The following is a 16,063-nucleotide window of genomic DNA, read 5'->3' on the forward strand; positions in this document are numbered from 1 at the left end:
TGATTTTACATAGGGTTTTTCTTACAGAATGTAATCATATTGTAGAAAAATATTCTTCTTATCAACAAGGATGCTTACTTTTTAATCACAGCTTGATTTGTACAATCCAACAAACTTAGTAATTCAAAATGGATTATACTCTGAGAATCTGCCACAGAAAAAAATATGTTCTTTCTACAAATTAGGCTTGATTTTCAGATATGCAATGGAACTTATTTACAAGTGTGCCACTGGTTTATCAGACGCAACAATAATGAACTGCATATATATCATCACTCCTTACATGATCCAGAAATGATTTCAAGTTATATTATTGCAATAACAAATTACAGGAGAAAAAGCAATTAACATCGTTTATCCTTCAAAGAATATATGAAACTAGAACATCTCTTTTTTGTTAAGTTAACCAATCTGCTGCAAACATTCACTAACGATTGACCAAAATGTTGAGCTTGTCTCGCAATTCTTGAATCTTACGAGGTAAGGATTTGCTTCAGCTCGTAAAAAATTAATGAAATATCGGCATTCCTGAATGAGATGGATTACAAAGATAAAAACTATTTACAAAGATTCAGCAAACCACTTTTGATAGTCACAGATACTTTATGTGACTTGATAAACATCATAAATAATTTTTGTTGCATCACTATCGTTCTGGAACTTAAGTAATAAGTAATGTCAACTACACAACATTTTTCTCTTTTATGACATTTCAATACTGATGTTATATAAATGAAACCAACCTATGACTCACAGAAGGCACTTTATTTGTAAAAACAGTTTTGAATAATTTCAATACATTGAGTCAGCTAATAATATTTAATAATAATAGAGATGAATGCTTGTATGTCTGAGTGATAGTGTTCAAAAAGCCAGTCTGTTTGACCTAGAGCTACCAAATTTGCATAGATATACTTTAGAGGAAAGAAATGTACTTCTTGGAGTGAAATTTTTTTAACAGAATTAGAATTAAATATTAAGTGAATTTTGGCATTTTTTTACAATAACTACATAAAATATTCAGTACAAAGAAATTTTCACATCATCCTAAAATTCAAAAAATTATTTTTCCAAAGACAATTTTTGCTATATAATTATTAAAGAATTTTTTTAATGTCTCAAAATAATATATTGCATTGTTGAAATAAAGCTCAAAATATTTTCATATTTAATTTTTCACACTGGCTTTTTTTTACTACCGTAATCAAGATATGAAAATTCGCCTCTTTTCTCTCTCTCTCTCGTGCACGCTTCATTTTCTTGTGTTGAGTAGGTTTCATTTTAAGACATGTTTGTATTAGATTTTGGAAATTTTTTCATATTTAAAATTAAGTTTGAAATTAAATTTAAAATTTTTAAGTAGCACCCATTTTTAAATACTCAGCTCTTTTATTACATATCATTGGATGTTTAAAGACATAGAGCAAAAATTAGAGAAATGCATAGCACAATAAACATATGTTGTAAAATGCTTTTAAAATTACATGAATTAAATGTATCAACATTTAAAGTTTAAAAATATTTTGCTGAGGAAGGTATTAAGACCAAGTCAGAAAAAATATTTAAATGAAGTTTTTAGCAATTGTTAATCTTAGCAAACCACATAGTCACCAAAAGAGACTAATTATTAAACAAATATTGGTATGTAAATATAAAACTTTGCTTTCTAGCCCACTAAAACGCCTTTCTTTCAAAGATATTTTTAAAGGGAGTTCTCATCCTGCATTTTTCCTATAAGATATTGCCTAGTAAATAGAAAAATCAGTTACATATTAATATTCGAATTAAATAAGTCTTTTATTTAAATAATGTTGTAGCACCTCTTTTTCCCCTTGAGCAGAGAGCAACCCCTTGTGGTGTTTTACCGAAGACAAGCAGTTGAATGGAGACCTGCATCCTCAAGTCGACTTTTTTCCAATGCACAACCCTTGAGCTAACGCTGAATGCTTTCGGTTGGAAATGGTAGAATCCCTCCACCATACTGTTTTCTTTAACCTAATTGTCTATGTGTGTTTGTAAATTTTGTAGTGTAGCTGTGTTTGTGGAAATTAAAACTAGTGTATTTAAAAGCGGGCAGTTCATTTGAAAATCACAACACATTCACTATAATGTTAAAAATACCATAAGTTAATTGAGTACTTCTGAATTATATTTTAAATTTTATTGATATACAAACATATAAGTTGTGGAGATTGAGAAGAGAAATTATCAAAAATCTGTTTGAAAAAAATCCATTTTAGAAACTTTTTTATGGACAGATATTAAAAGAATATTAAACATATAACAAAAAAAAAAAAAAAAAAAAAGACTTTTTGCAAGTTTTTTTAATTGCCTCAAAAATAATTTTTTAAATGACATTTTGACTTCAAAATCCAACTAGTGCTATTAACTAAAACTATTTTCTTCATTCCATTTGTTTTACTGAAAAAATTTAACTGAAATGAATAAGAATATTTTTCTGTATTTGTTAAATTATAAAGAAACTAATTTTATTATATTTGATTGTTAGTGAACATGACGTCAAGCATTTAATGAACACAAATTTATCCAGTAACTTTTCTAATTAGTGTTTCAGTTCACAGCTTAAGAAATTATGAAGTCAAGAAACTCATCTCAACTTAGATGACCTCAAAAATTTATTTATTCAAAAATTCTAGATAAATATTTTGTGACTGCATAGCTAAAAATATATATATATAAAATTTCAGTAAGTATGCTGACTTTACAATACTAAGATCAAGTATGACTTATAATGTGTAAACACAACAAGCATGAATTATATATATATATATATAAATTGTACTTAAAAGAAGTTAAAGAAGTTTTTAAAAACCACATCACCAATATAAATAATAAAACTTACCTTTTACACATTGATCAATATCTAATGAAAATTCTTCAATCAAATGATCAATAAGTTGAGAAGGAGACTGCTTCAGAGAGAGAATTTTGTCTGAAGCTAAATTATTTTTGTGCACAGCTCTTTCAATGGCAGATTGTTGTTTAAAAGATACCAATTTATTATAGACTTCTATAACAGGATCAGCAGATTGTTCAAACCATTGCTGAGCATAATCAACAGCCAGAGATGCAAATGCAACTTTGTTACCACCTATTAAAATTTTAGTATTTTAATAATCTAAAACTGAAAATACTATAAAAGTTATTTCTCAAAGTAATATGAATATAAAATTATTAACATAATCATAAAGAGAATTGTAATTATAATTCTATAAAGTTATATAGTAGCTGGGATTGATGAAATGTTAATCAGGGTCTTTTCTACTTTACATATATGTACAAAATTCTATTAATTGAAAGTAAGAGTAAGAAGAAAAAAAACTATTTGCATAGAAAATATACAACAAAGAATGTGTTTTTAAAAAAAAATCCATGTAAATATTAAAATATAAGTGTCACTTAAAATAGAGTTATTTTAATGTCAAAGTCTTCCTAAAATCTAGCCAATGCACTTAATGACTCGATAAAATCACATCCTCATACAAAATTTCTTCATAGTAAATTAATATATTTTAATACCTTGTCTTGTAGATAGAATGTTTGTTTTTTAGATCTAATGTCTACAAAATAATATTTTTTGATTGACTGAGAACTACTGCCAAGCTGGCAATTGTCATTTGCTCTTCTAGAGAATCTAGATTTTACAGTAGTGCATATTTTAAAGGCTCTTAGATTCAGCTCCTCAACAGTTCACTGACATAATTATTATCAAATTCTAAATGTTACAGGTGTTCATTGCTCCTGAAGGAAAAAAAAAATCAAGAACTTTTCAAGGACCTTCATCAGAAAATTCAACGGCTATAAAATTAAATATTTAGGCATTCAAATGCAAAATTTCAATTTAATAATCTCAATATTAATGTTTAAATGAGCCATTATTTTCTTGTTTACTACCACACACACACAAAATGTTGATTCCACAAGTCTCTAATTTGGCATTTTATCCATGATTGACAGAATGAGAGAAAATTGAGACAGAAAGAGAGAAATACAAATATCTTAACAAATAATTTTATTTAAATAAATGAATTAGAAATAATGCAATTAAAAATCGTTAAATTCAGATTTTAAATCATGCTGTTAAACCCCTAATTTTTAAAACGGTTCGATTCTGCCATGAAAAATTTTATTTGCCTTTTCAACTAGTTTGTCAGCATAATTCTTCAATGTAGAAACTATCTCTAAAATGCTCATGCCTTTTTATTTTAAATCATTTTAATTGAAACTGCAGAGTATTTCCTTTTCTTGAAGTATATTTTCATCACTTTGAGATTACAATAATCGCTTGTACTTGCTTTTGATACTCTTAGAGCAAGCATTTTTTGCATATAATCTAAGTTTATTAGCAATTTGAAAATTCTTTCATTACATTTTTTCAAATCATATAAACCAAATATTTTTCAAAACATATCTTACTTATTTTAGATCTTTTTTTTTTTTTTTTTTTTTGCTGTTTGAATATGAGAAATTACCAGAATTTCAATTACTTTTTACAATTTCAAGAAAGTTAAGAGTATCCATAGTTTTAAATGTAATTAGAGTGTAAAAAATGGTCTTAATAGATGGGGAAATGTTATATGAAATAAAATAAATTTTGTTGGCCTACAGACTAGTATTCCGGTAATTCCTCTGATTGGTAACAAATTTGAAATACTTACAAAAGCTATAGGAATAACAACTCTGCACACTTCAAAAACTCTCAGTTCTTTATCTAGTATTTTAAATACACAATCAATGCTACTGGATTTGCTGAAGATTACTTGATAATTGTGGTGACAATCCTGCTTGCTCCCTCCCCTACTTTTGAAAACTACATTTAGAAAACAGATTATAGATTAACAGTATTCGCATATCACCATCCTTTTTCTGTTAGCAGTATTCTCAATGCAAAAAACGAGTCACAAATTATTTTTTACTTCTCTCCCAAACATAATGGATGTACATTTCTCCTATTTTTCAAGTATCTAAAAAATAAGCATTTCCACAGGCCTTTGAATTCAGCAAAATAAAATTCAAGCAGTTTTCAAGGAAAGTGGAAATTCTGTATTATTACCCACCAATTCTTCAAATTCATGAGAGCTTTCATCAGTTACCAAAATTGTTTTCAATTCATTTGGGGGGAAGGGGGCAGAGAAAGAAACATGCCTTTTTTTTTCTTCAACACTTAACCCTACATTGCATTGTGTAGCCATATGACTATACATTTTTAATTCCATTTATAAGCTTCACATGACTGTTCTAAAGGGCAACAAAGAGTGTTTGGAAAGCCTTTTATAAATGCTTATTGATAAACGTTTGTAGAAAAGACCAATATATGGCAAAGGTGGTGCAAGAATTAAATTGGAAACTTGGAAAAATATCTAGATGGCTGTTGTATGAATAGTTCTACCATTAAAAATAAAAATACTATCATAATAATTTTTTTTTCTTTTTTGGATTGTAAAAAAATATATTGATAAAAAAGGAACTTTTATTTTTATCATAAAATTATTATAATATGATTTGTGTCACTGGGATATAGTTTAATTCACAATGCAGCCATATGGTACATTTTTAATTAAAAAAATTATGAAAAAAAAATAATTAAAATTAAAAACATTTTTTTCTTCTAATTATAAGTAGGTATTCAAAGCACATATATTAATTTTGTAAAAAATAAAAAAAAAATCATGCATTCTTGGGTTAATGTTTGTTTTTATTTCTGAATTTTAAATTTGTATTGTATGCTAAAATGGGAAATATTCAAAGTAGAAGTGTCATATAAAGAATCAAGTTCATGTAAATTAGCAAACTATTGTACAATTTTAAAAGAAGTATGAAATACTTTAAAGAATTGTAATAAGATTCAACTGAATTGCTCATAAAATTTACATAATGTTTATTAATTCATTAAATGATCAAACAATGACTAATAACTTATGAATAGTAAAGTCCATTCAGATTTGAATTTAAAGAGAAAACCATGGATTTGATCACTATTACATTTAAAAACTAATATTGAAATTATGTGCTTGGTAATAGTTATTGCATTAGAGCAATCTGAGCTCATGATACAAAGACCAATCTGATTTTCCCTAATACAGCCTGAATGTAAGTCGGTTCATGTATAATACAAGAAGAATGAACACTACATTTCATGAGTAGTGAGGGTCACTATTACCAGTTCTTTAACAAAAAAAAGCCATCACTTCTTCAAGTTTTAAATATGAAGTTCAAAAGTTCATATTTAAAATTGTTTTCATACAATAGATAACCAAACTTCAACTTTTACACACTAAGTGACATTGTTATAGTCTTTATGTCACAGAAGAGTAAAAAAATGAAACACATGCATCATTTAAGTGCAAAATAATGTCCGACATTATATTTCTATTAGAAATCTAGAGATCTATTAGAAAAAAATTTTAAAAGGTGAATTACCTGCAGGCATTTGGTTTGCTACCCAACTTATACATGCAACAGATGATTCCAGTTCCTTGACCTCTGATATCATTTTATCAATCTTGTCCACAAATTTCATGTCAGGATTCAATATGATATGTGTGGAAAATTCTTGTTTTAAATACTTCAAAACTGTATTTTTAACAGCAATAATAATCAAGTGATCTGCTGGAATCTAAATTTTAAAAAATACAACATTTAAAATATAAAAAATGGCATAATAGGAGACAGATAATTCAAACATAATAAATAAAAATTTGACTATCAAAAAATTCAAATTAAGAAAGGTTAGATCTAAAAACGAATACAACAAAAGAAAACACTTTTTTAAACGAAAAATGACAACAATTTTTTTTTTAATTTGACAGTTTCATTAAATAAAAAATTATAAATAAACAGTAGGCAATATTTTAAAAGGGTAAATAATTTAGAAATTTTGATCTTAAATACAATAAACCCACAGTAAAACTTTAATATAAATATTCTCATATAATTAAAAAAATGTGACAATTTTTAATTACTTTCTTATGATTACTATTGAACACACTATACAATAACAAGGTCCTTGAGAAGATTAAAATGTTAAAATATTTTACATGAAAAAAATAATCATGCATAATAACTGAGAACAGAAGATAATGAATATTTAAATAACAAAAATAGTTCTAAAAAATTATAAATAAACAGTAAGCAATTTTTTAAAAAGGTAAATAATTTAGAAATTTCGATCTTAAATGCAATAAATGCACAGTAAAACTTTAAAATAAATATTCTCATATAATTTTTAAAATGTGACAATTTTTAATTACTTTGTTATGATTATTATTGAACACATTATACAATAACAAGGTCCTTGAGAAAATTAAAATATTAAAATATTTTCCATGAAAAAAAAATCATGCATAATAACTGAGAACAGAAGGTAATGAATATTTAAATAACAAAAATAGTTCAGAAATAAAACCAATCTTCAGTATTGATTTCAAAACAACCAAATTAAATTTGAAATAATAGTTCATGTAAATAAGAGATATTCACAAGCACAAGAAATTCTCAAATTAAAGATGAATTCAAATTAAAAACATTCAAATTAGCTCATTCATTCATGTTAAAAATTATTGAATCTATATATATGTGCATTATTCTTAATAGCATAAATATATGGTTTTTAACTATGAATCAAATAAATAACAAAAACAGTGAAATTACTAACAGCTTTCATATTTCTCAATAACAAGTAACAAAAACTGCAAACATTTCTATAAGAATTAAAGTAAAAATTCAGAAATAATTAACTGCATATTACTTAAAATTATACGACCATAACTACAAATTAACAGTAACATATAAAGACACAACTAAATAATGAAAAAAAAAGAAAGAAAACGTACTAGAAACATAGCACAAAACAAAAAAAAATCAAAAAAAAAAAAAAAAAATTGCAAAATATGTCAGAAAAAAAACAAATAGGGACTACAAATAAAAAAAATAAAAGCTTTGAAAATTAGAAAAGGTTTTTCAAAAACTTATTGCATAATATTAATAAAAATACCAAACATACTTTAAAATTTATAAAGGAAAAAACATACTTTTAAAACATGAGCAATTTTCAACCATATGTCCAATGTATTAGCAGATAATTCTGGATCTGTTGAAATAAACAAAATTTTTAACAAGTAGGCTCATTTGTTAAAAATACACTGAAGAGCCAGAAAACTGGTACAGGTGTGTATATACAAATAAAAGAACCAAAGAACTAATCAGAATAACATAATATGGTTGGCAGATGGATGTATATGGGTATGGAGACAACCTCATGAATCTATGGATTTTACATGCAATCAGAAGACTGTTCAATCTGGTGGAGCTTCTGGGATGATATGGGCTGAAGCATTGCAGTTAGTTAGTGTGATAAGGAGCCCTTGATATGTCAAGAGGTGAATCTGGTAAGGGACAGGTTCATATACATCCTGTTTACTCACCAAAATCCTTCATATCCGTTGTGCATTACAACAAATTTTTGACAATTCCAGCAAGACAATGTAACACCCTACACATCAAAAATTGCTTTGAATGGCTCCACTCTTTTGATTTTAGAACTTGCACTGGTCACTTAAATTCTCAGACATGAACATTATGGAACATATCGGTGATGCATTGCAATGTGCTGTTCAGAAGATATCTCCATCTCATTGCACTCCTATGGAGTTTCGGACTGCCCTGTGGAATTCATGATGTGATTATATTAAGACATTAGTCAAGCCCAGGTCATATTTTCTGACACTTTTGCATGCTTGTGGAGATTCTACATGATATTATGTAGGTGTATCAGATATTCTGGTTCTTCAGTGTACAAATTACAAAATGAACAAACATACAAACATTTCAGCCCAAACATAATGAAAAAATTGATAAATTTTTATAACAATAAACTATTATACATATTAAGTTATAACTAAAGTAATAGTAATTAACATTAATTATAGTAAGTTCAGAAATAAATCCATGCATTTAAGTTTGCTGATAATAGTAAGATGGGCACAACAGTAAGTAAGAGGCTAATAATAATTTAACTTAATAAAATATTATTAGCCTCTTTCTACCTTCTTTCAATGTGTACTGACCCAATACATTACATTATCTAATATATAATTTTCAAGATATATCTAACAATAGGAATGACATAATTCCAAAGTTCTGCTTTTAAAAAAACTGATAACTTGATGTTTAGCAGAAGTTCTTTAATATTGTAATTAAAGTTCTTTAAAAATACTTAATGCTTATATTCTATTCATAACTAAAATATGACTACATTTTTTTTTTTTAATTTCAAAAAGTTGGATTAAATGGCATCCAAAATTCAAAATGATATAAATATTCCAAAAATACAGTTATAAAAAAAATTTACAATATTAAACAGCAGAATTTAGATAGAAAAAAAGGTACAACAAAGTAATTTTAAAAGGCAGCTATTCATTTAAGAAAATTTTTAATTAGCTTTAATACAAGATAACGCTATATAAACTAAGAAAAGAAACTTTACAGTGTGCCTTCAAATTTAAAGAGGGGAAAGAAAAACTTTCAAATTTTCACCAGTTTTGCCCTTCAAAGCTAATTAAAACAGAGTAATAAAAGAAATTATGTTGTAACATTCTATCAATTAAATTCCAATCAATGAAAACATCCAAAAGAATTTGACAAAAATTACATTCATGATTTCCTAATATAGTCATATTAAAAAAATTTATATTCACATTCAAGCCAAACATTTATCACAAACTATTGTTTCAAAATCCTGACAGTTTTCTGCAACATTTCTATAAGCTTAAAGGTGCATTTATAGTGCTAAAGGCTTTTTAAAAAATTGGAAAGGCATATTTGTTTTTAATAAGCACGATTTTTAAATCCTGATAATATTCTACTATATCTCTAAAAACTCAAAATAAATACATATCCATATCCAACAATATACTAACTTATAGTATTTTTAAAGGAAAAATATGCTTCAAAAATGCAGACTTTTGGATAATATTTCTCCGTCAAGAATTCGACTGAAGAAGCTAAACAAATTTAAATACATCTAAAATACATTTTAGACTTAAAGAATGAGATTAAGATATAAACATTTACTTTAATCATCATCTTTTGTTAGATATAAACTTACAAACTTTTAAAAAATTTGCTAATTTTTTTATCTTTTAATTACCTCTTTTATGAATGAATATTACATTAGAGAAGTCAAAATATAATTCTAAACCTAAGCCAAAATTCAGAAGAAAAAAAAATTCTTTTAAAACTTGAAAAAAAAATCTGAGTTTTTTGTGATTTGTAGATATGCTGTCCTAATAAGAGAAATTAGAAAATAACTTTAAATATATTTTTCATAAAACTGTTTTAACTCAAATAAAATCTGAGCATTACTTTTCATAGAGTGATATCTTAAGTTAGTGTTCCTGTATTAAACAAGAAACAAGTTTTTCAACAATCGCATAAATAATGTATATACTACAAGTTTTCATTTTTTAAGTCAAAATAATAGAAACCCAAAAGTTATTTTGAAAAAAAAAGCCTTCTTTTTACAATTAAATAAGAGAAGAAATACCTAGATTACTAAATATTAAAAAGATTCTGTTTACTATCAGGAAAGTTTACATAAGGAATAAGAAAGAGAAGTTTTAGTTCCACAAAAAAGAACATACAAACAGAAGATCGATTACTCAATAAATTATATTTTTATTGGTTTTACAATGTCTTAGAAAGTGACTTCATTAAGAATTGCATAATACATAGAATAGGAATATATCTATATTATCTACCACAATGTGCTTGAATATTTTGTTGATGACTATCTATTGTACATAAAGATCTAATTGAAATTAAAAGCAAACACAATTTCATCTAACTATCTAACTAAACTAAAGCATACAATAAAATAACTTATTTTTAAAACAAGACAAACAAAAAAGTAATACTCACTAATGATTGGGAAAGGATTTTCATGACAGAAAAAATGGAAAGGTAAACGCTTGGAAGCAATTTCAGGAAGCTTAGGATTCTAAAAATTGATAAATTTATATTAATGTTCAAAGTATTTTTTTTTTCAAAAAAAAAAAAAAAAAAAAAATAACATCAAAAAAATAATGAAAATCATAAAAGGCATTAGATCCTTACTGTAGGATATAATGCACTCCATCTATTGATTTCCATGTCAGTAACTGGGGATGTTCTTTCGTAGACTTTTAAAAACTTTAGTATTCGGGTATTCTGCGGAAAAAGAAAAAAATAGTAGACACTTAAGATAAATACAATAAAAATAATGAAATATAACACACAATATAGTAATTTTATATACGAAATTTATGAAAAATAAAATAAATTATGTATTCAGTTTGGTTTGAATACATAATTCAAATGCATGAAAAAGTAGTTTATGAAATGAATCTAGATCATAATTTGATCAATGAATAACTAAAAAAAATTATTTTTGTTTCTGAAATAGTTATATATTGAAGTCAGACTAATATTTGATTTGGGGGAAGAAAAAAAAAGGATTTCAATTATACATCATAAGGGGCTCAGCTTCTGCTGACTAATGCAAGCAAATATTCTCAGGTTGCTTCACACATTTAAGTGAGGACATTAAGAGTTCTGGTACAGTAGTTGGGGAAAAAAAAAAAAGATAATTTAGTTTAAATGATTTTCTTTTGATGCTTTAACTTAATCAGTTGAGAAACAAAATTATTTGTCTTGTAATGTTTCTTTTTATTGATTTCATAAGCATTTAGGAAACAAATTCAACACTAAAAACAAAGAAGTCCAAAAAAAGCGGCAAATACGAATTTCAAGGTACACATAAAGAATCCTAAAAAATTTAGATTTATTAATAAAGAATTCATATGTTGTCTTAGCACAATTATCATAAGAAGACAATTTTAGGGATAAACTAAAATCCTATATTTTCTTTTGATATTTCCACTTAAATCAACACAAAATAAAACTTGTTGGACCTGAAAAGGGTTTTATATCTAACAAATTCATTATGAAGGTATATTCAACAGGCAAAGTAAATTTTAAACATTTTAAAGGTATAATAAAAATAGTAAGCACAGATTTTTTTAAGGTGAACAATATGCTCGAAAGCTATGTAAATAATCAATATGTCTGAAAACTTTCTAAAACATTTAATATTTAGTTTAAAAATTAGCACAGTAACAGAACAAAACACAAATTAAAAATAAAACTATCTCATAGTGTTATATTTATATTTGCAGTAACACTCCTGAAACACAACTATATAAGCTAGCCTAGAATCTTGAAACGAATTATTGCTCTCTCCTTCTAAATTTCTCTCTGAATTAATTATCTTAATATATTAACTGTATTAATTGATTCATTTGCATGTTTAATTCATTCCTTTCGTTCTTTTTTTTTCTCCCCCGCCCCCATTCTTTCAATAAAACATTTCATATAGCTAAAATTTCAAATTATTTCATAGAAAAAGAAGACTCATTCACATCATACTTTTCTATTCACAATGGAAAATGAAATCGTGTAATTGTCAATTGCTGTAAATATTGCCAAAGCTTGTAAATGCAGTCATTGAAAAGAAATATTTATATAGTCACTGCTAATTTAAATTCAAACAAAAATGGCTTCTTGTTTGACAATATTTTTTTGCTACTATGGTGAAAAATTATTAATGGAATAAAATCCTTAAATGATTTATACAAATGAAATGCATATAAATAAAAATTTGAATACAAAAGCAAAATTTATTATTTCTAATAAATATGATTGCAGAAAGGAAGATTAGATGAACAAAAAGAATAATTAAGAAACAAAATTTCATATTTTAATTTCAGTGGAAATTACATAATAATAGAAAAAATGAAACTCACATTCACAAAAATTACAATAAAATTATTTGCATTAAATCGAATATAATTTACCTTTTCAAAAGAGCCAGTACTTATTGTCTGTATACTTGCTGATAAAGAATGCAAAACTTCCTCAATGAAAATAAGAAATTCATAACTGTACGGGCTGATCTAAAATTCAAAATAAATGTTTAAAACACAAATGAGAGAAGAGAGACTCTCTTGAATATTTGCAGATTAAATAATAAAATAGTAAACTGTTACAAGAAAAACTTTATATATATATATATATATATATATAATCAAAAATTTGCACAATATTTCAATTTTAGTAATTAATACATTGTACTCAAAAATGAAGAAAAGGACCAAATTAATGATACATTTATTGGCTTTACAAAATAAAAAGTCAAACCTTTACGCACTTATGTAGGTAGAGTATGCAGCACTGAATTTATTAGGAAAATAACAACATTAAAAACTAATGTAGTATAGGATATTACAATAATAATAAAACAGAGTTGAAATCATTTAACATTTGGTGCCATTTGCTATAATTAGCTTAAAAAAAGATTGAGATTTTTAGTAATAATGGCTGAAAAAGCTCAGATTTCATGGTTTAGCATATAAAACTAACATCTATCTTGACATAGAAATTTAGTGAAAACACTTAAAATGCTTTCCCAAGAACAATGAATTCCAACATTACTTCATTAAAATTATTCTCAATATTAAGTATTCAAGCAAATTTTTGCACAATCTATGGACAGCTTGTACTGGGCTTTTAAACTTTAGTACACAATAAAAACATTAGATTTCATTTGTGTCCTTTTATTGAATATTTTTGGGTCAATTTATTCAATAATACAACCTCAATTAAGCAAAATAAAGGATGTCAGAAATAAGAAAAATTAGTATAAAAGAAATTAACAAACTCTAAAAAAAGTTCTTCTGATGTATACCTCAAATCCACTCAATCTCTGCACTATACAATAATGATACACTATAAATAAAATGCTTAATCTTTAAATTGACATATTAAAAAAAAATTCTATAGTTTTATTTTGATATTATCACTTCCAACAAATATATAAAGAAAAGGAATAAAAAATAAACTATACTTCAATAATTAAAGTTTTTATAACACATTCATGAAAAGTATCAGCTTAATGGCACAATCTTTCAATGCAGTTACATTTTACTACCATCAGGAAAAACTATCAAGTTAAAAAGAATTTCCCAAAACCCATTCTATTTCCAATCATTTACTTTTTGAATATTTCTTTTCTTAATATAATGATCAAATATATATTGAAAACATGTTAATTTTTTATTTTAAAAATTCTACTTTAAAAGTAAAGAATATTAAAAAGAAATTTCATTAATTATCATGTTTTACATCTTCCCCCCCCCCCTAATAAGTTATTTATGCAAATAGCATATGAATGCAGGTAAAATAAAGAAGAAGAATCAATAAAAAAGATATCAATTACACAAAAATTTAATTAACATTAGCTAAACTACATATATTATTTATAAAATATATATATCCTTTCATTTAAAAAAAATTTATTAAAAGAAAACATACTACAAATGTAGAAACGATGTTTTCTTTCTTATCACAGCTGCGAATCAATAAAGGAAAACCTTTTCTTTTTGAAAAAAAGTTTGATTTTTTCTGAATGAATCCAAAATTTAAACTTCTTAGTCCAGAAGAAACAATTCATTTTCAAAAGATTTCCTCTTCCAAGTAAAATTCAAAACTTGAAATTAATTTATAACAATAAAAAAAAATCAAAAATCAAATCTGTTATTGTATCCACTATAGAAAGAAATATTTGAATAAGATGTTTCATCATTAAAAGTTATTCAAGGACATCCCTAAGTTTCTAAGCATGTTCAAGGATTCTGTGTTATTCAAGGTAGTATCTTAATTATCTAACTGATTTGAGAAAGAGAGATTCAAAATAATTTAAAATCTTGCAACAATAAAAAAATTTCAGAAAGTACCTTTTCCATCAGACTTTTGAAATTATTATAGAGTAAATCTTCATTTTTAATATAGTTAATAACATTTGCAGCTTGCTCTAAAATTTGGGTCACTTGCGCATCTGAGAAATCATTGTTGAGATAATTCTTTTCAGATTCTATCAAAAGATGATTCAAATAAGCTGTTAAAATATTATTAATTGGTAGCTGAAAGGCAGAGCAGCATTCATACACAGTTGGAAGATCTATGCCCTGGGTAAGGATCAAGTCTTTCACAACAGGCCAATTAGATTCATGGTTTGATGACTGCAAAACAATCTAAAAATATAAATGAAAAATGCATTATGTGCTTTATTAATTTGACAGTTTTGAATTGTTATCTTAACATATATGAAGCAATGACTTACTTCCATTGGTATTGATCGTACATTGCTTCTAGACAATAAAGAAGCTTTCTTACAAATATTTTCATACATAGAAAGAACATCATTTTTCTGAAGAGATTTAGCTACCTCAACACCAATTCTACTAACACTTGCAAGTCGTTTGAGATCACTTGAACACCATTTAACCAAAGACTGAAAAAAAAAAAAAAAAAAAAAAACATTTTTAAAATGCATTATAATACAAAAATAGTCTCACAATTTATTAGCTTAAAGAATTAAAACCAATAGTTTCCTAAATACTTATCTAATTTATTTGTCTTTATCACAAAATTTAGAAATAAAACATCTGAACATGTTAAAAATGCTATTTGGGTAGAAAGCGTTTACAGATGTCACATATAAATTTAAAATTTCTCAAAAGTAAGCATATCAAATTTTTGAAGTCGTAAAATTATCGAAGAGAGTAACAAAATGGTTTCCTCAGCATTGCCTTGTTTTTATTTCTCATTCAACGTTCTACTATTTTATTAAAACTATATTCTTTTATAAGATAATTAAACCATTAAAATTTGAAACAAATTATTTACATGTTCTGTATTTACAGTTATAATCTATATCTATAATTTCTAGCAGTATTTTTTTGATTGAAATGAGATGAAAATAGAATTTTTTCCCCCCCCTCCCAAGGTACTCAAGAGATACAAAAAAAAAAAAAAAAAAAAACCTTCGAAAATTGCAGAATGTTCAGAAGATACTGATTATTCCACAATCAGAAGAATTATAAAAGTAGCTTTCTGAATAAAGGCTTAAAAGGGGGGAAAAAGACTGTAAATCGAAATTAAGTTTTGC

At 25.7% G+C, this 16,063-nt stretch overlaps 1 protein-coding gene across 1 annotated transcript in view; it reads right to left on the reverse strand.

The window, feature by feature from the left end:
• LOC129961988 (kinetochore-associated protein 1-like) overlaps nt 1-16,063 on the reverse strand; it is a 102,739-nt gene that overhangs the window by 12,455 nt on the left and 74,221 nt on the right. Inside the window, exons 37-44 of the mRNA XM_056075641.1 lie at nt 15,236-15,406; nt 14,850-15,146; nt 12,912-13,010; nt 11,134-11,226; nt 10,939-11,017; nt 8,052-8,110; nt 6,442-6,637; nt 2,864-3,112 (exon numbers count right to left, since the gene is read on the reverse strand). Of these exons, the coding sequence (XP_055931616.1) occupies nt 2,864-3,112; nt 6,442-6,637; nt 8,052-8,110; nt 10,939-11,017; nt 11,134-11,226; nt 12,912-13,010; nt 14,850-15,146; nt 15,236-15,406 (1,243 nt within the window). The remainder of the gene's footprint in view (nt 1-2,863; nt 3,113-6,441; nt 6,638-8,051; nt 8,111-10,938; nt 11,018-11,133; nt 11,227-12,911; nt 13,011-14,849; nt 15,147-15,235; nt 15,407-16,063) is intronic.

Source organism: Argiope bruennichi, chromosome 2 (genome assembly GCF_947563725.1).
Source record: "Argiope bruennichi chromosome 2, qqArgBrue1.1, whole genome shotgun sequence".
NCBI lineage: Eukaryota > Metazoa > Arthropoda > Arachnida > Araneae > Araneidae > Argiope > Argiope bruennichi.